General features: G+C 45.4%; 1 protein-coding gene across 2 annotated transcripts; it reads right to left on the bottom strand.

Annotated features, from left to right (window-relative positions):
• Nucleotides 1–65: 65 nt before the first annotated feature.
• On the bottom strand, nt 66–27,377 carry LOC139415320 (frizzled class receptor 3a). 2 transcript variants are annotated; one of them, XM_071163377.1, is made up of 9 exons: nt 27,293–27,377; nt 25,813–26,346; nt 12,496–12,692; nt 11,746–12,208; nt 11,247–11,546; nt 10,609–10,860; nt 2,707–2,855; nt 2,006–2,263; nt 66–1,777 (listed from the first exon to the last, which is right to left on the bottom strand). In XM_071163377.1, the coding sequence occupies exons 2-9, from the start codon at nt 26,104–26,106 to the stop codon at nt 1,519–1,521; spliced, it is 2,172 nt and encodes a 723-aa protein (XP_071019478.1). In that variant the 5' UTR covers nt 26,107–26,346; nt 27,293–27,377; the 3' UTR covers nt 66–1,518. The 2 variants fall into 2 exon arrangements, with proteins under 2 accessions (XP_071019478.1, XP_071019477.1); XM_071163376.1 differs by having other exon boundaries at nt 25,813–26,419; nt 27,293–27,373.
• Between the last annotated feature and the right edge of the window lie 196 nt (nt 27,378–27,573).

Here is a 27,573-nt window from a genome sequence, read left to right as displayed (position 1 = left end):
AATCGCTCTGGTTCACTTGTAAAATGGAGCAATTCAGTTTGTTTTCCAGGCTAGGGCACAGATCCACTTACACATTTCCCAGATGTATTTTCAGAAGATTTATTACAAATTCAACAAAAGACACCCCCCTCCACCCCCCAAAAATCTATTTACACCTATGCACATGCCACTACTAGAAGTTATGGCTAACAATTATCTATACAAGTAAGTATGCACTTCGTAATACTACTACTGATTCTAGTTCTAACTGGGGGGGGGAGAACACTCATATTCTACCTATAAGGCTGGAGTTTGGAATTCCGCTTTTATCCTGTACTACAATACAGCCCTTCACTTCACAATGGCTGATTCATCAATGCAATTGTTTCCAATTGATTGACAACAGGACAGGACACTGTCCACGATCGCCTTCACATTATCACTAGGACCCAGAGTTTTCCCTGGGCAGGTCACAGTCAGGAAACACTTCAGGCCCTACTCCTCACATACAGTACCTTCAGCTGCCTCCATCAGAAGTGCAATGAAACCAATTTACGTATAAAAGTACCTCGATGTATAGTAGTGTAGTATAACAGTGGTTGTGGAGACGCGTCTACCGTACTCCTCGTGCAGGTAAACAATGTGGTCAGCAGGAATAAAGGCTTGGCCTTCATGGACGAGTGCTTGGCAACATGTGCTTGTGTCACGCATAATGTAGAATCCTTTAGATTGAACCGTTTTCACCCCCCTGAGTAGTGGAATGTGCCAATTAGATAAGAAGCTCTGTAATGTCAGGTATGGATGAATAGCCTGAAACTGATCCCAGAGCTGTCCTACACTTAAAGGGTAGAGTGTCCTTCACTAAGAGCTGACTCCAGAACATTGAACAAAAAGCATCGGCGATCAGCAGTCTGTGCCCAAGAGTATGATTTCTTCTTCTTATTGGTTCAGCTCTCACTCCTGCAAGTCCAAGTTACACTGTCCTCTGAATCCAAGTCGTCTGCTATCTTCATTTATCAGTGCTGTTTAACGAGAGGAGACATGTTGAGACACATTGTCAAACTGTCCACAATCTCCTTATTTTCAAACTGCCATACTTTGGCTGAGTTTACACAGGCAGCCCAATTCTATTTTTATTTTTTTATCAATTACTGGCAAATTATCTGATTTGATTGGTCTAAAGACCAGTAATTGGGCAAAAGATCAGAATTGGGCTGCCTGTGTAAATGTAGCCATAGAGGACTGCAGTATGTCCAGTCCAAAATCAACCTCTACCCCCTAGACCAGGGGTATCAAACTCATTCCACGGATGGCCGAGAATCTACAGATTTTTTTGTTTTTCCATTTCCATTAAGACCACCAGGTCTTAGTTCATCAACGAAGTACAAGGGCGGAGTCAAAACCCTGCAAACACTTGGCCCTCTGTGGAATGAGTTTGACACATGTCCTAGACACTTCTTGTTTAGCTAAAAGGTTGGCATGGGTTTTAGGGTAGAGGCTGAGGTTTGTTTTGCCGCCAGGCCGTTTAGATGTCTCAGTTCAGGCCGTGGCTCCATCCTCTTCAAGGACCCTGTGGATTCCATTGCCGGGGGCGCTCTGAATGGCCTGGGTGACGTTGCTAAGGTCCCTGATGCTGCTGTGCCGTGATTGGCTATCCAGACGCTGGGTGGAGCCATGCTTTGATAGGCTGTCTAGCCTGTTGGTGCTGCAGTGTCTGGACCCTGATTGGTCGTTGAGGCGGGGCATGCTGCCATAGGGGAGGCGATCGTCAACGCCGCGGAAACTACATGCTGTGTACCTGACAGAGAGGAGAGGAGAGAGATGGTTGGTCAGGCATCTGGGACTGTAAATAACATGACAAATACTCCATGTTTTTAACACTCTCCAAACCCTTTCAGATCTACACATTTCCGCCTCTATTCATCCATACTTGTTTTCCACATCTGGCTTTTTTTCAATCCCCAAATCTATTAAATCAATCTGACACCCCCGCGGTTCCCACCCCACCCTCCCCGTCCATCCCTACCTGCTGTCTCTGGATCGATGCAGACTTCCATGGAAGCTGCTCATCTTGCTGCGGGCGCTGCGGACACTACTTGCCCGGCTGGTGCTCCCACTGGGGGGCTCGTCCAGCATGGCCAGGTGGGTGGAGGAAGCGTGGGTGGAGGTGCCCTGCGTGGATGTTCCCCTGGACTTCCTCGCGATGGGGGTGTTGGGGTCCCGCAGGAGCAGCTGAGCAAAATCTGGCTCCTGGAGTACCTGTCTGCTCTCGTTGACCACGCTACTGGAAAAGGGAGAGGAAGAGGGGGACGAGGAGAAGGGGTAGGGCGGGATGGAGGGGAGGGAGAGGCGGAGGAGGAACGGGAGAGAGAGAGGGAAGGTGGAAAGGTAGATGAGGAAGGAGGAGTGTGTGGAACAGGGAATGGGAGAGGGGGTTAATGCTCTGATAACAGGGGGGGGGGGTGAACGCAGAGAGTGGGCCTTTCACTAACACTACTATACAGCACTGTTGAATTTAAAATCTTGGTACCACTTTACTTAAAGGCAGCAGGTATAATACATTAAGATGCACTGCATTGCCTGCATTCCATATCATATACAATAGCATATTTATTTGATTGAATTCAAATGTGCACTAATCGTGCAATTCATTAAAAAAAAAACAACATTGCTCTTCATGAGAAATACATTGATGTTAGGGAGAGAAAGCGTGTTTTAGAGACTTACTCTTTGCGTCTATGTCCGTGGAAGAAGCTGGCCCATTCGAAGCAGGTCTTCTTGCTGCCCACCCAGAACACTGAAGGGATCCCTACTACCAACATCATCAGGTACTTTATGATGAACAGGGACAGGTTTGGTCTGCTGGTCTGCTCGACCTAGGTCACCCATGGAGAGGAGAGAGGTGTGAGTGGGTCTGCCATAAGGGAGTACTCTACTAGCAATCTGTACTGCAGGGAAACAGTGTGTGTCTGTGAGTACGTTTGATTGTACATGTATGTCTGCTAGGCTGCGTGGGTGAGAATGTAGTTCTCAGTAAGTATGACACTACTACGGTAGGTTGTCTGCAAGGCAGTGAGGCACTGCACTCCTGAGTCGTGTGTGTTTTCCCACATGCATGTATTTTCTAACAGACTCGGCAGCTTACCGCTACAGGCATAAACAAATCAGCAGCCGACACAATGGCATGACTCTCTCCTTCCCCCTCCCTTTGTCTTATTCTCCCTCTCTCTACCTCTCATTCCCTCCCTCCACCCCTGCTCTCATTTTCTCTACTTCCATTCCCATCCATCCCCAATCGTTCCCTCTCTCTATACCTCCCCCCTCTAATTTGATCTCTTTCCCTCCACCCCCCTCTCTCTTCTGTGCCCCCCCCGTAGATAGTGCACCTGTACCCTCAGGCTACACTGTACCCTCACACAGGTCTCTACTGCAGAAGGGTACAGTACAGCAGCACACAAAACAACACAGCACTCATCTTCTCACCCATACCTGCAAATACACTACATCACTGCTGTAACACCATAGCAGCCTTAGTAAACACACAGATGTATGATGTATGTCAGTGGAGGCTGCTGAAGGGAGGACGGCTCATAATAATGTCTGGAATGGAGTGAATAGACTGGTATCAAGCACGTGGTTTCCATGTGGTCCATTGACTCCGTCCCAGACATTATTATGAGCCGTCCTCCCTTCAGCAGCCTCCACTGATGTACAGTATGTGCATATCTATCTCTCCCCCTAAGAAACATACTCACATAAATCCCTTGTTTTTTTCCCCAACACACACACACGCACATACACAGCAGTCCTGATGACCTCGTTATGAGTGGAGCAGGCAGGCAGAGCAGCCTGGAGCTCAGAGAACCTCATTACAACAGAATGAGATAAGAGGAGAGAGACTGAATCACTGCAGCCATACGTCCTTTCAGTTAACATGTCTTATCTTCTAAACTCCTCTAGATTGGCATCTCATACGGTTCTGGCCAATCAGAGGGGAAGTAGTAGAAAAGCACAGGGTGGATGCAGCAGGACTGACTCGTTGAAATAGAATGGCCATCCAAGTCAATGGGTCTGTAATGGGTGGACACATCTAGTGATAATATTTCTATGGGCCTGACCCATAGTAGCACTGGTTGGTTTTCACAGCTGATTCATTTTCTCTATGACATTTAATCCAAAGTGACTAAGATTTTCGTATTCCCTGCGGGAATCAAACTCACAATTGTAGTGTTGCAAGCATCGTGCTCTACCAACTAAGCCACACAGGACCTCTCTCTCTCTCTCTCTGTGACACACACACACACACACACACACACACACACACACACACACACACACACACACACACACACACACACACACACACACACACACACACACACACACACACACACACACACACACACACACACACACAGCTTTGTGCAGGCCAGTCAAGTTCTTCCAAACCGATCTCGACAAACCATTTCTATATGGACCTCGCTTTGTGCACGGGGGCATTGTCAAGCTGAAACAGGAAAGGCCCTTCCCCAAACTGTTGCCACAAAGTTGGAAGCACAGAATCCTCTAGAATGTCAGTGTATGCTGTAACGTTAAGGTTTCCCTTCACTGGAAGGCGCTATGCATTGGGGCATCCGCCAAACCTAGATTAGTCTGTCGGACTGCCAAATGGTGAAGCGTGATTCATCACTCCAGAGAACGCGTTTCCACTTCTCCAAGAGTCCAATGGCGGCGAGCTTTACACCACTCTAGCAGACGCTTGACATTGCACATGGTGATCTTAGGGTTGTGTGCAGCTGCTCGGCCATGGAAACCCATTTCATGAAGCTCCCGATGAACAGGTCTTGTGCCGACAATGCTTCCAGAGGCAGTTTCGAACTCGGGAGTGAGTGTTGCGACCGACTACAGACAATTCTTTACGAGCTACCCGCTTCAGCGGTCCCATTCTGTGAGCTTGTGTGGCCTACCACTTCGCGGCTGAGCCGTTGTTGCTCCTAGATGTTTCTACTTCACAATAACAGCACTTACAGTTGACCGGGGCATCTCTAGCAGGGCAGAATTTTGACAAACTGACTTGTTGGAAAGGTAGCATCCTATGATGGTGGACGTTGAAAGACACTGAGGTCTTCAGTAAGGCCTTTCTACTGCCAATGTTTGTCTATGGAGATTGCATGGAGGTGTGCTTGATTTTATACAACTGTCAGCAACAAGTGTGGCTCAAATAGCCGAATCCACAAATTTGAAGGGGTGTCCACATACTTTTGCATATATTGTGTATATAGATCTCTGCTGAACCATAGCTTTATAGTATATATGGGCTCAGGAGATTGTCTGTTTACATGTTAGCTACTGTGTTACTGTATGTTTGTGTGCTCTGGGGAAGCAGAATCCTCCCACGCACGTCCTCCACACATCACAAAGTTATGAAGGGCAGTCAGCGGAACTACAGAGACCTGGCCGCCCATTCTCAGTCTTTCTATATAAAAAACAAAAGACTTTCACTCGTTCCATTACCCTCACTAGTACCCTTCCCTTACTAGCCGTTACCAAACCACAGACAATCCTCACTATTACATTTTGCCTGTGTAGTTTGGTCCATACAGTAGCTTTACTTTCTTTACAACTGCATTACCATAGCGTCGCCCTTCTCTCTGATCCATCTTTCCCCCAGAAACAGAACCTCTGGGAGAAATGAACTCACTGCTCTCTTACGCAGTAACGCTTGCATGACAGATTAAGGCCCCAAACAACTCTCTTTGCCTCCCCCCGGCCTTCCCCCTCTGTTTCCCCCATCCCCTCACCGTAACAGGCCTCTAATGCCGTCATAAGCTATCTTTGTTGGGGGTACACACATTTATACACACACACACATACACACGGAGACACACACATGGAAACACATGGAGACGGACACGGACAGACACACATGCACACAAATGCTCTACTGTGTGCCAACCAGCCTTCCTTTAGAACTAACTAAAAGGCAAGAGATTACACACCATCACACATCCAAACGTGGCAATGGAACTGAAAAACATTGACATATAGACACTTGCTACAAACAAACAAGTAGAGAAGCAATTCACTCTTTTCACTTCTCTACCCATCCAAACTCTGCTATCTGTGCCACCAAAGTAACTAGTAACACAAAACCTTTTTAAGGAGGACAGAAAAAGAAGCACAGCACACACACACACTCAAACATACATACACACACACAAAAACAAGCATATACTGTATATATACACACACACACAAACAAACACACACACACACACACACACACACACACACACACACACACACACACACACACACACACACACACACACACACACACACACATACACACACACACACACACACAAATGCTACCAATTTACAGCAGCAAGGATGAAGTGTTTGAATGATTAACTGCTTCTCCAGATGAGTGGGGATGTTGTTCCACCGCTCCAGGCAGAGAGGAGCTTCTCTGAAGTGCTTCATCTATTAAATAGAACCAACCTGAGATCTCTCCCCGGTCTGTGTTTGCACTGGAACACTGGAGCTAGGTGTGTTGGGAATACAACTACAGTGTGAGACTGAAATACATTTTTCTTACTCTGTTGTTTTTCTTTCCCTTATTGAACTTGGCACCAGAATTCAATTCCATCTTTTTTCTTGGGACCCCATGAAAGCTCACAGAGGTCCCTCAGGGGTCCAAGGCCCCCTGGTTGAGAATGACTGATGTACTGTAGGGGTTATAATAATATTTGAGTGTAGTTGATTGTAGTTTCTAGAAATGGTTACAGTAGCTGTATAATCTGATATTACATCCTATGGACAGGTGTATGGTGTAGTAGTTAGAGTATATGTAATGTAGTGTGGTGCTTAAGAAAGGGGGTACATGGTATACCTGGTAAGACAGGGGATATGGTGTATTGGTTAGAGTATGGATCTCACCTTGTGCTGTGGTGGTCATGAAGTTATGTCAGCCGATTATTGTCATGCAAAAGAAAATGAGTTGGCCTACTGTATTTTATCTGGCTATGCTCTATGCCATAAGCTGCAGGCTTGTTCATTTTGCTGACAATATATGCTTATAAGTCCCATAACATTATTTGATATAATATAATGTTATTGTAAGAAGGATAGAATTTACCTTAGCTGAGTAATATAGAATGGAGTGCTTTATGAAGTGGCTATGTTGAGCGTAAAAGTGATCATTTGAAACAGGTCCTATAGGCTACGCTATATATTGGAATTACTTAGCAACTTTAGTTGTGAATGACACAAAACATATAATTTCTCAGAAATCAAAACATATATGGGTTGCACGATGCGACTATATGCAAAAAAAAGAAGAAGCTTGCGCTCTGTCTTCGCCTCAGGCTACACAGCTGTTCTCTCATCACGTGATCATATTTTCACCCATCAGACTATTCTCAATTTAATCTTGTCTTTACTAATATGTCAAATGAGTTTCCATTTAGAATGGCCCATTATCAAATGGGCAGGAACAGGGGCAGTGGAAAAAAGACATATTCCGTAGGCTATGCACTCGAATAGCGAATGGAGGCTGCGCGCTTTCCTGCGGGTTTTTCCAATGTTGCCGGATAGGCTACTTCTGTTTTATATTGGAGCTATGCTTAATATGAACAGCTGAGAAATACATATAATACCATTTATTTCACTACACACGTCAACCACTGTTTGAGGAGCATGCTCTCGCTGTGCGAGAGCATACTATGTATGCCATGGGTTCTCCAACCCTGTTCCTGCAGATACCCAGCGCTTAATTTCGGAAACAAACTTAAATCTGTACGGGAACATCGATAGTAACATGTTTTCGAAACTAAACATATTTCACTAAACTATTGACAAACTGTCTGCGCACGGGAGAAAAAAATTAAGGAGAGAGAGACGAGAAAAAGGAAATGGAGAGTGGTGAGATTTTCTGTAGCTAAAGGTAATGTAAGCCTATTAATTATGAAAATATAACCAAATCCCCATTATTAGGCTATTCAAAATCATATACAAATTCTCTATAATTGTAAGCCGCCCTGCACAATCAATGAACCAACAGAATCTCCTAGGGCTATACATTCTCTCCCAGACTCGTGGATAGACATTTTGGAGCGTAGCATAAGGTAATCCAGTCCATCCAGTATGCAACATAATAAAGTCCACACGATTACTCAAATGCGTTTAATTTTGGAGTATAAACTAGACCAATTATGTACCAAAGACATCTTAAATCAGCTTTTGTTTTATGTTTTTCTGCCATGCGTAGTATGTGGTAGGCTGTGTATTGTATAACAGCACGAGCATCATTTTGATTCAAGGTATTTTATCGGGCTTGGCCTCATAAGCATGCATAAACGAATACTGTGCATTCGAAAGAATTCAGACCCCTAGACTATTTCCAAATGTTGTTACATTACAGCCTTATTCTATAAATATATGTAATTGTTTATTTCCCTCACCAAACTACACACAATGCCCCACAATGACAAAGAAAAAAATGTTTTTTAGAATTGTTTGAAAATGTTGTTTTTTTCATATCTGAAATATCACATTTACATAAGTATTCAGACCCTTTACTCAGTACTTTCTTGAAGCACCTTTGGCAGCGATTACAGCCTTGAGTCTTCTTGCGTATGACCCTACAAGTTTGGCACACCTGTATTTGGGGAGTTTCTCACATTTTTCTCTGCAGATCTTCTCAAGCTCTGTCAGGTTGGATGTGGAGGATTGCTGCACAGCTATTTTCAGGTCTCTCCAGAGATGTTAGATCTGGTTCAAGTCCTGGCTCTGGCTGGGCCACTCAAGGACAGTGTTGTCTTGGCTGTGTGCTTAGGGTTGTTGCCCTGTTGGAAGGTGAACCTTCACCCCAGTCGGAGGTCCTGAGCGCTCTGAAGCACGTTTTCATCAAGGATCTCTCTGTACTTTGCTCTGTTCATCTTTGCCTCAATCCCGACTAGTCTCACAGTCCCTGCCGCTGAAAAACATCCCCACAGCATGATGCTGCCACCGCCATGCTTCACCATAGGGATAGTGCCAGGTTTCCTCCAGACGTGACGCTTGGCATTCAGGCCAAAGTGTTCAATCTTGGTTTCATCAGACCAGAGAATCTTGTTTCTCATGGTCTGAGAGTCTTTAGGTGCCTTTTGTCAAACTCCAAGCGGGCTGTCATACGCCTTTTACTGAGGAGTGGCTTCCGTCTGGCCACTCTACCATCAGGGATGAGTTGGACCGTAGAGTGAAGGAGAAGCAGCCAGAAAGTGCTCAGCATATGTGGGAACTCCTTCAAGACAGTTGGAAAAGCATTCCTCAAAGACACAAAAATCTCAAATTAAGGACCCATCAGACCAAAGGACAGCTTTCCACCAATCTAATGTCCATTGCTCATGTTTCTTGGCCCAAGCAAGTCTCTTGTTCTTATTGGTGTTCTTTAGTAGTGGTTTCTTTGCAGCAATTCAACCATGCAGGCCTGATTCACGCAGTCTCCTCTGAGCAGTTGATGTTGAGATGTGTCTGTTACTTGTGAAGCATTTATTTGACCTGCAATCTGAGGCTGGTAACTAATGAATTTATCCTCTGCAGCAGAGGTAACTCTCAGTCTTCCATTCCTGTGGCGGTCCTCGTGAGAGCCAGTTTCATCGCTTGATGGTTTTTAGCGAATGCGCTTGAAGAAACTTTCAAAGTTCTTGAAATTTTCCAGATTGACTGACCATCATGTTAAAGTAATGATGGACTGTCGTTTCTCTTTGCTTATTTGAGCTGTTCTTGCCATAAAATGGACTTGGTCTTTTACCAAATAAGGTTATCTTCACCCCTACCTTCTCACAACACAACTTGATTGGCTCAAACACATTAAGAAGGAAAGAAATTCCACAAATGAACTTTTATCAAGGCACACCTGTTCATTGAAATTCCAGGTGACTACCTCATGAAGCTGAATGAGAGAATGCCAAGATGGAGGGACAATAGAGCCTTGAGTACCTGGCCATTAGTGATCTAATGGTCATTAGGGTACTACCAATGCATGTCCTGAGTGCATAAGAGGAGAATACCGTGATTCAACAGTCACATGGTATTCTACTGCGGTCATGACTCATGACTGCCAGCGTGGCGGTAATACGGTCACTGCAGCAGCCCTAATCTCACCTGGTATGGACAGGGGATGTGGTGTACTGGTTAGAGTATGGATCTCACCTGGTATGGACAGGGGATGTGGTGTACTGGTTAGAGTATGGATCTCACCTGGTATGGACAGGGGATGTGGTGTACTGGTTAGAGTATGGATCTCACCTGGTATGGACAGGGGATGTTATGTACTGGTTAGAGTATGGATCTCACCTGGTATGGACAGGGGATGTGGTGTACTGGTTAGAGTATGGATCTCATCTGGTATGGACACGGGATGTGGTGTACTGGTTAGAGTATGGATCTCACCTGGTATGGACAGGGTATATGGTGTACTGGTTAGAGTATGGATCTCACCTGGTATGGACAGGGGGTGTGGTGTACTGGTTAGAGTATGGATCTCACCTGGTATGGACAGGGGATGTGGTGTACTGGTTAGAGTATGGATCTCACCTGGTATGGACAGGGGATGTGGTGTACTGGTTAGAGTATGGATCTCACCTGGTATGGACAGGGGATGTGGTACTCTCTGCAGCGTTCCTGTACCCAGGTAGTCTCCCAGACAGTCCTATAGCTGTTCTCATACAGGTAGCAGGCTATGACCGTCAGCAGAGGGACCAGGTAGAGCACAGAGAACACCCCGATGCGGATCATAAACTTCACCAGCTTGTCTTGGTTCTCCTTCTCCAGAGGGATCTCCATACGGACGCGGTTCAACGCCAGGATGCCCGCTAGCAGCAACGCCACCCCCACCTAGAATCAGACAGAGTTGATATGGAAGGATTAGACAAAAGATGATGACATAAGAAGACCAGGAAATGAACACGGTATATTGGTTGGGTAGGTAACAATTTCAATAAATTCCTTCAGTTCCATTCAGATCCACTTTCTTATGACTTTTGAGATGTGTATGACCGTGGTATAATCGAAGGAGAAGGCACTGTGTCAACACGTTTACTGAACTTTGTGCATGTGCACACGTAAACTTTGAGCACACATACCCACAAAGGACATCCTACAAAGACTTTGCTGAATCACCTAGGGTGCATCCCAAATGCCACCCTATTCCCTATATAGGGAATAGGCTGCCATTTGTTACACACGCCTTATCCCACTGTGACTCATTCCAGCCCTCTCACCAGTACATCCAGGCCCAGCGGTACCAGCAGGAACCATCTCAGCGCTGTGCGGTCATACAGCCCCACAAAACACACCCCGCTGACACTATCCCCTTCGATCTTGTTCATGGCCAGCAGAGTGACAGTCAGACAGCCGGGCAGGCCCCAGGCACAGGCATGGAAGAGCAAGGCCTTCTTCTCGATGGCCTCGCTGCCCCACTTAGGCACGGCAGCCAGGAACCAGGTGATGGTGAGGATGACCCACCACACACTGCCAGCCATGGTGAAGAAGTAGAGCACCATGAACAGCAGAGTGCATACCTGGAGGGGAGGAGGGGAGAAGGAGAAGAGAACAAGGTTTAAAAAAAGACTGAAGACATTGAAAATCCAAGAACATTGAAAATATCGTACCAACAAAAAAACTATGATATAATAGCCCTGAATGTCACAGAGAAAATGGTAAATCAAACAATCAATTAGTTAATTAAACAATCAGTTCACTGCGCGGCCGATGGGTCACCTTGTTATGGGAGCCCTGGGTGACGGTGGACGCCCGGAAGCGCCCGGGGCTCGCCGCGTTGCACGCCACCCGGTCCTCCAACAGGAAGCCCAGGAAGAAGACCAGGGACACCATCATGTAACACACGGCGTAGAAGATGATCGGCCGCTCCGGGTAGCGGAACCTGGACACGTCGATGAGGAAGGTGAGGAAGGTGAAGAGGGTTGCCGAGAGACAGACGATGGACACCACGCCGATGAAGTAGCGGGCGAAGACCAGCTCGTCCCGCTGGAAGTACATGTTGGGGCAGGGGGGCGAGCAGTCCCTCACACCCAGGAAGGTGTAGCCCAGGTCGGGGTCGATCTTGAGCTCGCGGGGGCACCAGAAGCCATAGTCGCGCTGGACGGAGATGGGCGACTCTGTGGAGTCTGACCTGGACAGCAGATCTACAGGACGGGGGTATGGCTCGTCACAGTCTGGGAACCTGGGGGACGGAGAGGAAACAGCTTATGTTAGACACATTATATTTAAACTACAGAAAGACACAAAGGTAGTATTTTACAACACTGTTTCCACAGTTTTGACCTTGTATTTGCTAGGAAATCACGTGTTACCATTGTGCAATTACCATTTTGCCATTCTTATTGATGCTATGGTACAGAATGACCAGGTATTTCCTGATAAATTCAAGGTAAAATGAATGATTACCAACAAAGACATATGTGCCCCATGTGTGTAAAAGTGTACCCGACAGTACAGTAGACTACTAACCTGTTACAATCCATCTCTTCTGGCCAGGTGACGCCGAACATGTCCATGAGTTTGTAACAGTCTCCCTTGGCTCTCAGGCACAGCCGTCGGCAGGGCAGTGTCATGCGTCCGTACTCTGTACACACTGGAGTGTAGAGGGCACACAGGAACATCCTGAGTTCTGACGAACACTGCAGGTTCACCATGGGGTGGAAGGGCTGCGGAGGGGAGAGGAAAACACAAGACTGTCAGGAGGTGTATAGTCAACAGCGGAGTATGAGAGGGCGGGGGGTTATGGAGTGTGTCTGTGTTTCACACACATCATACGTCTTCTGTCATATACAATCATACACACGGAGACACTCGCACACACCGTATGTCAAGCACACTGTGCATCTACCACAGAACCTGTCAAACACTCAACCCCTCAGCATTAAAGAGACACACACACACAGACAACAGAACAGTCTTCTAAAGCAGGACATTATTCATGTGAAGCTAAAATGAGAGCACAAAACAGACAGTATCATCTTGTCTGACATAGTTTGGAGCCGACTCAAAAAACACAACTCCGTCCCCTATCTTCATAATCCTCCTCCCCCTTTCTCCCACCAACCTGGCAATAAGACAGAGGGAGGAGAAGGAGGGAGGGAGAGAGGAGGAGTAGGACAGGCTTGGTAACCCACCCCCCCCGTTCATCAGATACCCGGCACAGGCAGGGGCTCTGGAGAGTCCTTTGTGTTTGGGGGAGGGCAACGCTGTTACACACACACACACACACACGCGCGCACACACACACACACACACACTTCCCTCTCTGCCAATATGCATTCAGGGAGAGAACGGTAGCTAGCTAGCAGCTGTGAGGCATGGCTTTAGTATGCAAATCCCCAGGGGGAGTGAAGAAAGGGTCCCCACCGGCCCCTAGCCCCACCCAGGGCCAAGCTAGACGCATCCTGCTCCTGCTGGGGCCAGCCTTTGTGACTGTGACAGGGAGAGGGGGAGTGGGGGAGGGGGACAAGACAGGGACCCAGGCAGCCAAAATGTGAAGATGAGCTAAATGGAATTTCATTAATAGGGAGTAATAGGGGAACAGAACAGGGTTTGTATTCAGTGGATATGTATTAAATATACACTATATATACAAAAGTATGTGAACAACCCCTTCAAATTAGTGGGTTCGGCTATTTCAGCCACACCCGTTGCTGACAGGAGTATACAATCGAGCACACCGCCATGCAATCTCCATAGACAAACATTGGCAGTAGAATGGCCTTACTGAAGATCTCAGTGACTTTCAACATCGCACCATCATAGGGTGCCACGTTTCCAACAAGTCAGTTCATCAAATGTCTGCCCTGCTAGAGCTGTCAGTGCTGTTAATGTGAAGTGGAAACGTCTAGGGGCAACAACGGCTCAGCCGCAAAGTGGTAAGCCACACAAGAATGGGATCGAGTGCGCATAAAAATCATCTGTCCTCGGTTGGAAACCGCACACTGCTCTTGATAGTGTCACTGATATTTAATAAGCTTACGTATCGGCCACACTGCCTTCGTCAGAACTTTTGTGAATTTCTTTAAGTTAGGACCCTTATGTAGACCTAGCCCCACCCACATCCGTTCCACGCATCGAAGTGGTCGGAGGCAAAGGAAAAACAAATAAGTGCTACCAACTATAACAATATGCATTTCATAAATATTCAAATAAAGTGTGTAAATAAGACGTATTAAACACGTCTGTAAAACCACAATGAGGACATAGACCTACCGAGCAAGTTTTCATTAATTATTGGGTACATCGTAGGAAAAACAGCAGAGTAACCTTAAATAGGGACATAATTCATGTTCAAATTCACAACATAACATATATAGGCATTTCATCATTTTAAGACCTTTAGGAAATAATGTCTGGAGGATAAAAATCCAAAAGCATTGTCTTTTACTCAGAGTATTATTAATATAACCTCCCCTGTCTGATATCTTAACTCTCTCTATGCCACAAAATGTGAAGGTAGAAATGTCATGCTTTAGGTCCTTCAAATGTACTGGTCCTTCAAATGTACTGCTAGGTCTACATAAGGGTGCTAATTTAAAGAAATTCACAAAAGCTCTGACGAAGGCCGTGAGGCCGATACATAAGCTTATTAAAGCTCAGTGACACTATCAAGAGCAGTGTGTGGTTTCCTTTTTCCTTCATCTTGTTCAACTGTTACCATGCACCTGCAAAAAAGATTGCTCAGATGTGCGAGTGCCTTTTGAATTACAAAACTGAAAGTTAAAGACACAAACAAAACTTAAAAATGGGAAGTATAGAAATAGCGCACATAGAATGAATGAAAGATCTATAACTAACATTTCTATGTGAATTTGGTCGGGTCAACCAAAAAGTTACATATTGTATGTTAACTTAACCTATTTTCAGTCTCCAAGACAGAGGAATACACAGCAGCACTATTATATTCAATACCACATACCCTCCCTCCCTCCCTCCCTCCCTCCCTCCCTCCCTCCCTCCCCCTCCCTCCCTCCCTCCCTCCCTCCCTCCCTCCCTCCCTCCCCCTCCCTCCCTCCCTCCCTCCCTCCCTCCCTCCCTCCCCCTCCCTCCCTCCCTCCCTCCCCCTCCCTCCCTCCCCCTCCCTCCCTCCCTCCCCCTCCCTCCCTCCCCCTCCCTCCCTCCCTCCCTCCCTCCCCCTCCCTCCCTCCCTCCCTCCCTCCCTCCCTCCCTCCCTCCCTCCCTCCCCCTCCCTCCCTCCCTCCCTCCCTCCCCCTCCCTCCCTCCCTCCCTCCCTCCCTCCCTCCCCCTCCCTCCCTCCCTCCCTCCCTCCCTCCCTCCCTCCCTCACACACACACACACACACACACACACACACACACACACACACACACACACACACACACACACACACACACACACACACACACACACACACACACTTCCTATGACTAGGATAGGAGGCGCAGCTACCTTTTCATCCATCATCACCATAGCTTAGCCTACATATTACACCATTCATTCATCGTAATTCTAACATAGAAATGTAGACAGAATTCCACTTCTGACACCAGTGTTCAGTCTGGGCTGTCTCCCAGACGCCTGCCTGTATTTAAAGGGATTAGGACGGCTGTTAGGCTTGCCGATTCCCACACAAAGAACCTACATCACATCCACATCCCGACAGCTTTTGTAAATGCTTTGTACATATCAAACACAATATTTCTGCCTTCAGATTTTCATTTGACCATAACATAAAGGAGGTGACGTTGATGTGCGGTTTTATTAGACAGTTCAGTGACAGTTGGAACATAGGGCTCAGGCAGACGTCTGAGATGACTGACATCCTCTGAACAAAATATTGAATGCAGTAAAAAATATTTTCACACATACAGTATTTGAGTTTCTAGATGTACAGGAAAGCACGGCAGAGCAAATGCCACCCGTCCTCAAATGCCACCCGTCCTCAAATGCCACCCGTCCCGTATTTTGTGTAGGTTTTACTGTGTTTGGTGACTTACTACTGCATCTGTACAAGGCTTTTTTCTTGTTTATGTGTATTTTAGTAGATTGGTTCACTTCCACACCTGTCAAAAACAGTCAAAGCAATCAGTTCTGAATAAATGGACCGCCTGCAGACACAAGGCCCAAAACAGTCTCTCTTGAGGCGGTGGTAAGATGGGAAGAAACACAGAATGAAATAGAGTGTATTATAGGATCTCTATGGGGAAGAACTTCCTTCATAGCAACCAATCGGTAAATGCCTGTTACCCCAACCCTCGAGCATTCCTTTTCATTAAACCAAGATCTTATGACACACCTGGCACCATCTTCCTAATCAAATCTTTGAGATCAAACAAGCAGGCAAACACATCCACGTTGATCTGATCTGTATAGAATCAAACAGGGTGGCACCCTTCCCTAGCCTTCGCCAGCCTCCAGTCCGGTGACATGCATTACCCCATCAGAGCCCTGTCCTGGAGCATTACATGGTGTATTACACACACAGACAGGACAGGGATGATTTAACTTCAAGTGGATATGCAACTGGGGTTTGCCTTTCTTCTGCTCTCTGCCTCCGCATTTCCAAGGCAGATGTGTGCTCTAGTACGAGATGAATGTATGGTACAGCATGTGTGCGTGTGTGTGCGTGTTAGAGGGTTGAATATTTTCCCGGTATTTTACAGATGTTCCATCCCGAGAATGAATCACGTTTCTCCCGGGTAGACCGGTATTTCCCGCCAAAACCGGAAGTGTCGTTCAAAAGCATTATAATTCATATAAATAGCTTTATGTCTGGATTTGAGTAGAACTTTGATAAAAACCAAATTAAAGTCTGATGCTACCTGAGCCTGATGAACCATACATGAAATACATTTCATGAGACCTACATTAAAGACATGTTATAAACCCTACATTTAAAGATATTTTATGAGCCCTAGCACAAAAAAGCACACATGTGCCATTATCCAATACATATATGATATAGGCTACTGCACATTTAGCACAACAGAAAAACAGAAAAGCCCATAGATATGTTCTCTTGGTGAAATAAATTAAACTAGCTCCACTAGTCTAATATTTCTCAGTGTGGACTGCATTACTGTACTGTGTTGTATTATACTGTATTATATGTACTGGAATAACGTGTTCAAACCATGATAAAGCAGGGAGAGAACATGCGATTCTGGTGCAGCACATGCGGCCTACAATGTTACAAGTATAGGCTAGCAAATTTGACTTAATTTGACTTAATTTTGAAATATAATAGGGCCTATTTGTATAATTAGTAGGCTGGCACATATACCTTTCATAATATTTCCCCTAATGTTATTAGCCTTCCTCCTATTTCTCCCTCTATTGTTGCTTTATTCATTCCTCGCTTCCAAAAGTGAAATGAAATACGTTTTGTTGTCCTTCTCTATAGAAATTGAATGACATCCTTCAATAATATAGGACTAGAATTAGATGCAGAAGGCTTTCACTTCTCTTCGTGAAGACTGAAGTGTTATGGGTCTGAATAAATAACCGCTGTAGCCTACCGCCATCGAGCGTTCGCTCTTCTTTCAAACTACCGGTGAGTTCTATTGGGCTGCTGTATTTCACATTCAGCAAACAAAGCGCTTTCGTCCCTCTTCGAATAGTCTATTGGTAGAAGAAATGCAAACAAAAATTTGGTCTAGCTTTTCTTGCACCGGACTCCAAGAGCTAAGGAGCATTTTTTTTTTAAAGGAGAGAGGCCAGCAGATTACGTGCGTATTGCGCAAGAGACAGAGGCTATAAATTAGAAGCTTACTATGCAGAACCCATCATTAATTAGCTGAATATAAGACTAATACTGCATTGAATGCATTACCTGAAGGAGGTGGGCTACAACATCTGTACATAGGGCTATATATCAATCTAGAACAGGATGATCTATTTTGAATGCAATTTGAATGGAGTTGATGGAGAGAGAGAAATACTGTCAGAGAGTGTGTGCACACTGATTTACAGCAACGGTATTCGAGTTAAAACTCTGCAGCTGCAATATAAAAACAATTATTTTTACAATTAGAAAAGAAGGTGACCCCCGAAAGCCAGACGGCGATGGGTGAATTAGACGCACATTTACTGTTTATATTACTGACTCTGCTGCAGCAAATGCAGGCCTACCTGTGACAAGAATAAAAGTTACCAAGATGAGATGATAGGTCTACATGCCTTGTGAGCTGCGCTCCATACTGAGATGGGCTGTCTGTCCCCACCCTGAGCGCTGATGATTCATCATGCAGAGGCCGTAGAGAAGACAGATTTAGACTTCACATATCATTTAACAGTTCCATTTCACGCCATGCTGTTCATATACATAATGGATTATAATTTACTGGTTTCTCGCAGTTATTTATCCCGGGAAAAGGGAGTGTTTTTTTGGCGGTAAATCCCAGTAACCGGTTCCGCCATTCAACCCTAGTGTGTGTGTGTGTGTGTGTGTGTGTCTATCTTTATCCACATGGCAGCCCAAACAAATGTAAGACGTCTTGTCTTGTGTGCTCTGGAACAGAACAGTGGATTATGGTAACTTAGTCACATTAGAAACAGCTGCTGTGTGTCTGCCAGAGGTTGGCTGTGTGTGTGTGTGTGTGTGTGTGTGTGTGTGTGTGTGTGTGTGTGTGTGTGTGTGTGTGTGTGTGTGTGTGTGTGTGTGTGTGTGTGTGTGTGTGTGTGGGTGTGTGTGGGTGTGGGTGTGTGTGTGGGTGTGGGTGTGTGTGGGTGTGGGTGTGTGTGGTGTGTGTGTGTGCGTGCGTGCGTACGCACGGCGGAGATTGGTCTGCTTTTGCCCCAGAGCCCCCTCACTCCACTGTTACTATGTAAGTGGCTCAAGCGTGTAATACATACAATTCTGTCAAATGCTGTTCTAGCCCTGAGGATAAGTATGATAATGCAATTTCAACTCGCTGTAATGTGATTATGTATTTATGGGGGTAGTTAAGAGATTTTGGATCTCCAAAAAAGTGGCCAAATTATATGAAGCCACCTGGAAATGGCTGCCCTCAAAAATACATAAATGAAAAAACAAATTGCTACTTTGAGGATTGTGTGTGTGTGATATTTGTCATATCTATTTCATGACCGGTCCGGTCCTTATTTTTGACTCAAATTAAATCACTGATAAGAGAATTAATGACAGATCAATCAACAATGTACTGTATCTACACAGACAACTGATCTGAGTGATATACTACTATTAAATATCTGGAAGAAGTCTCACAATTTCTTTCCCTCTCTGCTCCTTCCTTCCTTTCCCCCTCTCTGCTCAATTCTCTGCATTTCTACCCTGACTGCCAGGGCAACGGCTGATGCACCAACAGACGGAGGGACTAGTTTGAGGATGGGGCCGTGGTGTGTTCAGCAGGGGTCAGAGGGCGGCGAGCGGGGACCACCTCCTGAGAGCCACAGAAAGCTTGCCCCTTTGTTAACGACACAATTGGGACCCGTTTCCCAGGCAACCGTGCAGTGTACCTCGCATGGGGGAAGGGGAGGGAGCGAAGGACAAAAGACTGAGATATGGCAGAGGAGAGAAAGGGAGAGAAGGATGGGCCACCTCCTTCTTCAGCTAGCCGGCCGTGTTATTCACATTACTGTTTATTAACCACACACACCAGTTGTTGTTGAGAAAGAGAGAGAGAAAGACAAAGACAAAGAGGGAGAGAGAGAGAGAGAGAGAGAGAAAGAGAGAGAGAAAGAGAGAAAGAAAGAGAGATTCCATTCAGTCCGGAGCTTATAAACAGCATGTTTGACATTAAATAAAACAGAGGTCTATTGTGGGTTTGGGTCAGAGTGAGCTGGGTTTATCAGACCATAACATGTATCGTACATCCCTCGCTAGCTACTAGCCATGTGTTATCTGCATACTGTGCACGTGTGTCTGACGGTCATCAGAGACCACAGTCAGCCTTTTATATGAATTTACAGCGGACGGATGGAGTTTCTGATTTAAATACAACAGAAACCTTATCTGTAGAGGATACACATGTCAAACACTGACAAAAGGCATACAATGGGGGAATGATTCATTATAATAATTAAACTATTATTTGTTCATTATTGTTTCATAAATATTACATTTAGTCAGCCCTACTGTACCAATAGATTCAATAATCGATTGGTAAAAGGCAAGACCTCGCTTGTGCACGGGGGCATTGTCATGCGGAAACAAGAAAGGGCCTTCCCCAAACTGTTGCCACAAAGTTGGAAACACGGAATCGCCTAGAATGTCATTGTATACTGTAGCTTTTAGATTTCCGTTCACTGGAACTATGGGGCCTAGACCGAACCCTGAAAAACAGCCCCAGACCATTATTCCTCCTCCACCAAACTTTACAGTTGGCACTATGCATTGGGGCAGGTAGCGTTTTCCCGGCATCCGCCCAACCCAGATTCATCCATCGGACTGCCAGATGGTGAAGCGTGATTCATCACTCCAGAGAATGCATTTCCACTGCTCCAAGAGTCCAATGGCGGCGAGCTTTACACCACTCCAACCAATGCTTGGCATTGCAAATGTTGACCTTAGGCTTGTGTGCGGCTGCTTGGCCATGGAAACCCATTTCATGAAGCCCCCGACCTACAGTTCTTGGGCTGACGCTGCTTCCAGAGGCAGTTCGGAACGCGATAGTGAGTGTTGCAACTGAGAACAGACGTTTTTTACGCTCTATGCGCTTCAGCACTCTGTGATCCCTTTCTGTGAGCTTGTGTGGCCTACCACTTCATGGCTGAGCCGTTGTTGCTCCTAGACGTATCCACTTCACAATAACAGCACTTACAGCTCTAGCAGGGCAAACATTTGATGAGCTGATTGGAAAGGTGGTATCCTATGACGGTGCCACATTGAAAGACACTGAGCTCTCCAGTAAGGCCATTCTACTGTCAATGTTTCTCTATGGAGATTGGATGGCTGTGTGCTCGATTTTATACACCTGTCAACAACAGGTGTGGCTGAAATAGCTGAATCAGCTAATTTGAAGAGGTGTCCACATACTTATGTATATATAGTCTATCTATCTATCTATCTATCTATCTATCTATCTATCTATCTATCTATCTCCTTTCTCTTTCTACCCATGCCAGTCAGATCTATGGAGTGATACTAGTCCCATCAGAAATTGAATCTGAAATGAGTAAATTCATATGAAATTTCTGGTGGCACTAATATCACTCCATACAGATGTACCACCGAAGCTCCCTCTCTTAGCAAGCACAGAAGATGGCACAGAAATAGCAGATTCCCAGTCTTCAGGCTGCTGTCCCACTTCAGCAGTGGGGTTATACTGAGGTCAGTCACAGCCACAACAATCCCCAACGACTGACTGACTGGGAGCTTATTTTGAGAGGTGTAATTTGTGCACCAAATGATCAGCTACCACAGAGCCAAAAAACAGAAACCAAACTGAAAAACACTATACTGGAGAATGATTAAATGAGGGTTGGGGTTTGGGGGATGTAGATACTGAGCGTTTTTTTTTACTCTAGAGGCAAGGGCTAGCCAGTTATGCTACAAATTTCCCAGCCCCAACCTCACTTAGAAGGAAAAGACATGAAGATCTTTAAAAGGCACACCACTTCTGAGGTTTTTCTCTCCAGACAGGGATGAAAGGAAGCCATTGGTTCTCGTCCAAGTCACAATTTCTCCACGCTACAAGCCATTCATCATCATTATCATGGCTATTGGGTGGACCTAATTCCCTTTCAAATCAACTGTCAATCCTCATTTGGCTTTTTCTCTTCTTAAAGGCTCTGGTATTCTCCCATGGACCGGTCGGCCATGCCAAGGCTAGTATGAAGAGACAACATGGACATAGAGATAGAGAGGCGTTTTGGAGCCGCAGTCTTCCTCATCTATTGGGATTCATGTGTTTTCCAAACATCAAACTAGCTTTTGAATGCGACTAACAAAGACATGCTGGTGAAAGCATGTCTAATCAAACTGAACTGTTGTCTCTAACCAAAAGCCTTAGTTTAGTGCACATTCAAACTAAACAAGTGTAAAAAAAAAACCTGGGCTAAAAAAATAAGTCAAGCTAACACTGCTAACTGGTTCACATCTAGGGTCGTTTTTGTGTATTTATTTTACAGCCAAATAATAATAACTGCTTTGGGTTATGAACAGCAACTGATTAAACCCCTTCAACTGAGGTCGGGATCTCAGGAATACTTTGGGAATACTACAGGGAATGGCATGGGAATGTGATGGGATATTTAAAAAGGATAAGCTGGGTTCACTTAGCGCAGATGGGATGTAGTGCCTCTCTCTATCTCCCGAGGCCAGGGCACATTCAGAGCAGAGTTTACTTACATAACTCCCACATATCCCTTGCTCTCTCGCTCACTCTCTCTTCCTCTCTCTCTCTCCCTCTCTGCCTCCTCCATCTCAGTCCCCTAATAGTAGAATAGGAACAAGTGGGCGGACAGGGCTCAGCATTCAGTATCATCCCCTCCATTGCCCCTCTGAGTGGGCAGAGCAGGGCAGAGAGAGGTGGGTAGTGGTGGAGAGTGGGGATGGGTGGCATGGAGCATTGGGTGGATGGATCAGATGGATGGATGGAGGGGGATGGAAAGGCAAGGAAGCAACCTGCTAAGTACTGGATAGATGAATCTACATAGATAGATATACATGCCACTAGATTCACCTAACGAGGCAATGCAGCTGCTCTCTGATTGAGTTCAAATGCCAACAATCAAGCTTGTAAAGAGGATCACTCAACAGTCAAAAGCAAGGACACATTCATGCATTATAGCCGCCAGCTCTGTGTGTGCATACAGGGCATTAGGAAAGTAGTCAGACCACTTCACATTTTACACATTTTGTTACGTTACAGCCTTATTCTAAAATGTTTATATATATATTTTTTAAATCGCTCATCAATCTTCACACAATACCCCGTAATGACAAAGCAAAAAACAGGTTTTTAGAAATGTCTGCAAATGTACAGCCTCGAGTCTTGTTGGGTAAGCTTGGCACACCTGTAGTGAGCAAGACAAAGGAGATGATCATGGGACAAAAGGAAAAGGAGGGAAAAACACGCCCCCATTCACATCGACGGGGCTGTAGTGGAGCGGGTCGAGAGTTTCAAGTTCCTTGGTGTCCACATCACCAACAAACTATCATGGTCCAAACACACCAAGACAGTTGTGAAGAGGGATCAACAACACCTTTTCCCCCTCAGGAGACTGAAAAGATTTGGCATGGGTTGACAGATCCTTAAAAAAATGCTACAGCTGCACCATCGAGAGCATCCTGACCGGTTGCATGACCACCTGGGATGGGGCAATTGCTCGGCATCCGACCGTAAGGTGCTACAGAGGGTAGGGTGTACGGCCCGATACATCACTGGAGCCAAGCTTCCTGCCATCCAGGACCTATATACTAGGCGGTGTAAGAGGAAGGCCCAAAAAATTGTCAAAGACTCCAGTCACCCAAGTCATAGACTGTTTTCTCTGCTACTGCACGGCAAGAGGTATTGGAGAGCCAAGTCTGGGTCCAAAAGACTCCTTAACAGCTTCTAGCCCCAAGCCAGAAGACTGCTGAACAAGTTATCAAATGTTGACATGGACTATTTACTTTTTATTTTAAAAATGACTTTTGTTTATTTAGACAATATTTTCTTAACTCTATTTCTTGAACTGCATTGTTGGTTATGTGCTTGTAAGTACGTACACATTTCATGGTAAGGTTGTACCTGTTGTATTCGGCGCATGTGACAAATAAAATTTGATTTTCAGGAGTTTCTCACATTCTTCTTTGTAGATCCTCTCAAGTTCTGTCAGGTTGGATGGGGAGCGTCGCGACACAGCTATTTTCAGGTCTCTCCAGAGATGTGCGATTAGGTTCAAGTCCGGGCTCTGGCTGGGCAACTCAAGGACATTCAGAGACTTGTCACTAAGCCACTCCTGCGTTGTCTTGGCTGTGTGCTTAAGGTCGTTGTCCTGTTGGAAGGTGAACCTTCGCCCCAGTCTGAGGTCCTGAGTGCTCTGGAGCAGGTTTTCATTAAGGATATCTCAGTACTTTGCTCCATTCATCTTTCCCTCGATCCTGACTAGTCTCCCAGTCCATGCCGCTGAAAAACATCCCCACAGCATTATGCTGCCTTCACTGTACCTGGCACCATCAATCTTGGTTTCAAACTTGGTTTCATCAGACCAGAGAATCATGTTTCTCATGGTCTGAGAGTCTTTAGGTGCCTTTTGGCAAACTCCAACCGGGGTGTCATGTGCCTTTTACTGAGGAGTGGCTTCCTTCCATCTGGCCACTCTACCATAAATGCCTGATTAGTGGAGTGTTGCAGAGATTGTTGTCCTTCTGGAAGGATCTCCCATCTCCACATCTCTGGAGCTCTGTCAGAGTGACCATCGGGTTCTTGGTCACCTCCCTGACCAAGGCCCGTCTCCCCCGATTGCTCAGTTTGTCCGGGCAGCCAGCTCTAGGAGGAGTCTTGGTGGTTCCAAACTTCTTCCATTTAAGAATGATGGAGGCCACTGTGTTCTTGGGGACCTTCAATGCTGAAAAAAAAAATTGTACCCTTCTCCAGATCTGTGCAAAATCCTGTCTCGGAGCTCTTTGACCTCATGGCCTGGTTTTTCTCTGACATGCACTGTCAACTGTGGGACCTTCTATAGACAGCTGTGTGCCTTTCCAAATAATGTCCAATCAATTGAATTTACCACAGGTGGACTCCAATCAAGCTGTAGAAACATCTCAAGGATGATCAATGGAAACAGGATGCACCTGAGCTCAATTTCGAGTCTCATAGCAAAGGGTCTGAATACTTACGTAAATAAGGTATTCCTGTTTTTTTATTTGAAAAAAAATGTGCAACAATTTCTAAAAATCTGTTTTCACCTTGTCATTATGGGGTATTGTGTGTAAATTGATGAAGATTTTTTTTTTTAAATCCATTTTAGAATGAGGCTGTAACGTAACAAAATGTGGAACAAGGGAAGGGGTCTGAATACTTTCTGAATGCACTGTATGTGTGAGTGTGTTACAGCTCCATAGATACCGGAATTAGAACAATAAACATGGGTAAATCATGCACTGTACAGCCAGCTTAATCCGGCAGCGGCTGGAATCCAACATCGTATCATGAACAGGACTGTTAATTCACTTCACTTCAGCAGAGTGGATCTAGATCCTAGCCAAATGTTAAGCCCACGAAGCAAAGCCTGTTACATAAAATGGGTTTTTATAGTCTTTAAAGCAGAAATGACTTTGAAATCGTCTCTAGTTGCTGTTGGCTTGTCTGTCACAGCAGAAACAGCAGGTTGCTGCAGCAGATTAGACCACCACACAATTAATTTCACAGAGTCATTTAATAATTGATGGTTTTAAAAATGGCCCCAAAAGAAATGTTAAAAGTTAATTTATCACATAATGTTTTTGTAATATATTCTCAGTCCCCTGGGCTAGAAGAGCCGAATAAAAGTAGGCTACCACTTTGATATTATCAACATTACCGGTTATTCCATTATCCATGGTAGCACTGTCTGCTACTGTTACGATGTCTATGGGGCAGACAGACCACAGAGTCTGGCACAGATAAGGACAGTACAGTTGCAGCATGTGTCTCTTCATCCAGACACATTATATATATTTTGTTCACTTTTATTTAATTGGGCAAGTCATTTAAGAACAAATTCGTATTTACAATGACGGCCTACCCCGGCCAAACCTGGACAACGCTTGGCCAATTGTGCGCCGCCCTATGGGACTCCCAATCACGGCCTTATGTGATACAGCCTGGAAATGAGAGAAAGAGAGAGAGCAAGAGAGAGAGAGCAAGACATGAAAAACAGTGAGTCAGTGTTTACCTCCATGGCGAGCGCGGCGGTCTGCTGGTCGTAGTGGTTGAGGAGATTGGGCATGAAGGTGGAGTTATAGGGCAGGCCCTGACACATGCGCAGGGTGATAGGTTCACAGGTGAACATGCTGTGGCTCCCAGCAGCAGATTCCATGGGGATGGCTTCTACCACCACTGCTGGAGCCATCAGCATGGACACACACAGCACCCACAGGAGCCCCATGGTCCCCGCAGGCAGGGGCAGGGACAGGGGTAAGGAGGGACCCAGGCTGGACACAGGGACAGTCCGAATGATCACCCTCATTCACAAAGGTTGGCGCAAGAGAGAGAGCTCACGCGTGGTACAGGTAATTGACAGTCAGGGGAGAGACTGGTCCTGTTCCTGGTCTCAGAGAGTGACAGTCTGTGTGCGTGGGTATAATCCAAGATGGACGCCATGGCTGAGGCTGGCTGTTTCCATCTCCCTCTTGAGTCATAGGAGCTCCATCACCTGAGCATGAGTCCTGGCGTTGGGTGTTGGACCACTTTTCACCAGGTCGCTGTGCTTATACACAGAATATGAACAATGATTAGGATCAGAGAGTGGATCCCTGCAATAAGTGTAGATGTCAAGGGATCTGGGGGGAGAATAGAGAGGGGAGATAATAAATGTTTACAAAATGTAAACAATTGCAAATGCGACTACAATTAATGATGCATCTTAACACAATATTTTAAGAGGCACATTATGAGAAATGATGCTTTATAATCTATTCATGGGGATTATAATCTGGTATGTGGGTGGATATTGAATGAGTGAATTAGTGCACCAATTATATTTCTGTAGTAGCTTAACGGCACCATAATAGTAAAGTTATAGCAATTTGCATTATATATTGTCTCTTTAAATACGCACACACCCTGTTGCAAGATAATTATTCCCCAGAACCTATTTTCCACAGCATCCATTACCACTAACAGACCATGCACTTTCAAATATGACACGTAAAAACAACCCCTGAAACATTTCAAACAATATGTGACATTTCACAATTGAATATACTGATAGTGGCTTGCACTGTAGGCAAATGACTGTGCGTAATAGCATTTACTGGCGTCTTCGGCAGGATTGTTGCGCATTACATGCTTAGAACCATGTTACAAAACTACCGGTAAATAGACACAACAGTGATGACATGAAACTATATTAGTATATATATGTCAAAGGCAGCTGGTCACTCCTCCGACAGCGCCTGATGGATAAACACATTTTATCCGACAAAAATAAACATTTTATGAAGCAGAACAAAAGATGACGGTTGGGCTACTTCATCTCAACTGATACTGACCGTATGGTGACTAGTCGACCTAAACTGAATCTCTCCAGGCGTATCCCGATGATTTAACGTTACTACGATCCAGCCGTGTTGCCAATACATGTGTCCGCAATTCTGTAACAGAAAATATCTAGGGGAGTGCCAGAAATATATCATAATATTAGACGATTTTACCTTTCTGTCGGGAAGATTAATTCACGTGTTGGGGTCTTCGCCGCTCCTCGAGGCCGTAACAATGAGTGAATAGCCCACTCCTCTCCTGCTCCCTCTCTCCCTCTCTCCCTCCTCCTCGCCCAGCAGGTTTACAACCGATGGCCTCGAAGAGCGAGAGCGCGCATTAAACACAGACGCGCAGCCAACTGAACTCAAATGCTTGCCTTTTCAGTTTTGAAATGACAAAATTATTTGTTTGAATGAGGTTCACACGTGTGCGCACTGAAGCCCTACATCTACAA

The sequence above is a fragment of the Oncorhynchus clarkii genome, chromosome 8 (genome assembly GCF_045791955.1).
Source record: "Oncorhynchus clarkii lewisi isolate Uvic-CL-2024 chromosome 8, UVic_Ocla_1.0, whole genome shotgun sequence".
NCBI lineage: Eukaryota > Metazoa > Chordata > Actinopteri > Salmoniformes > Salmonidae > Oncorhynchus > Oncorhynchus clarkii.
This window is presented reverse-complemented; position numbering and strand designations above follow the sequence as displayed.

Bases quoted from the DNA above. Each gene is read 5' to 3' on its own strand.
- LOC139415320 (XM_071163377.1), bottom strand. From the start codon at position 26,106: ATGAGGGTGATCATTCGGACTGTCCCTGTGTCCAGCCTGGGTCCCTCC. The intron at 12,209-12,495 runs GTTAGTAGTCTA...TCCGTCCCCCAG, and splicing joins GAAGAGATGGATTGTAACAG to GTTCCCAGACTGTGACGAGC. The intron at 1,778-2,005 runs GTAGGGATGGAC...CCTCTCTGTCAG, and splicing joins CATCGATCCAGAGACAGCAG to GTACACAGCATGTAGTTTCC.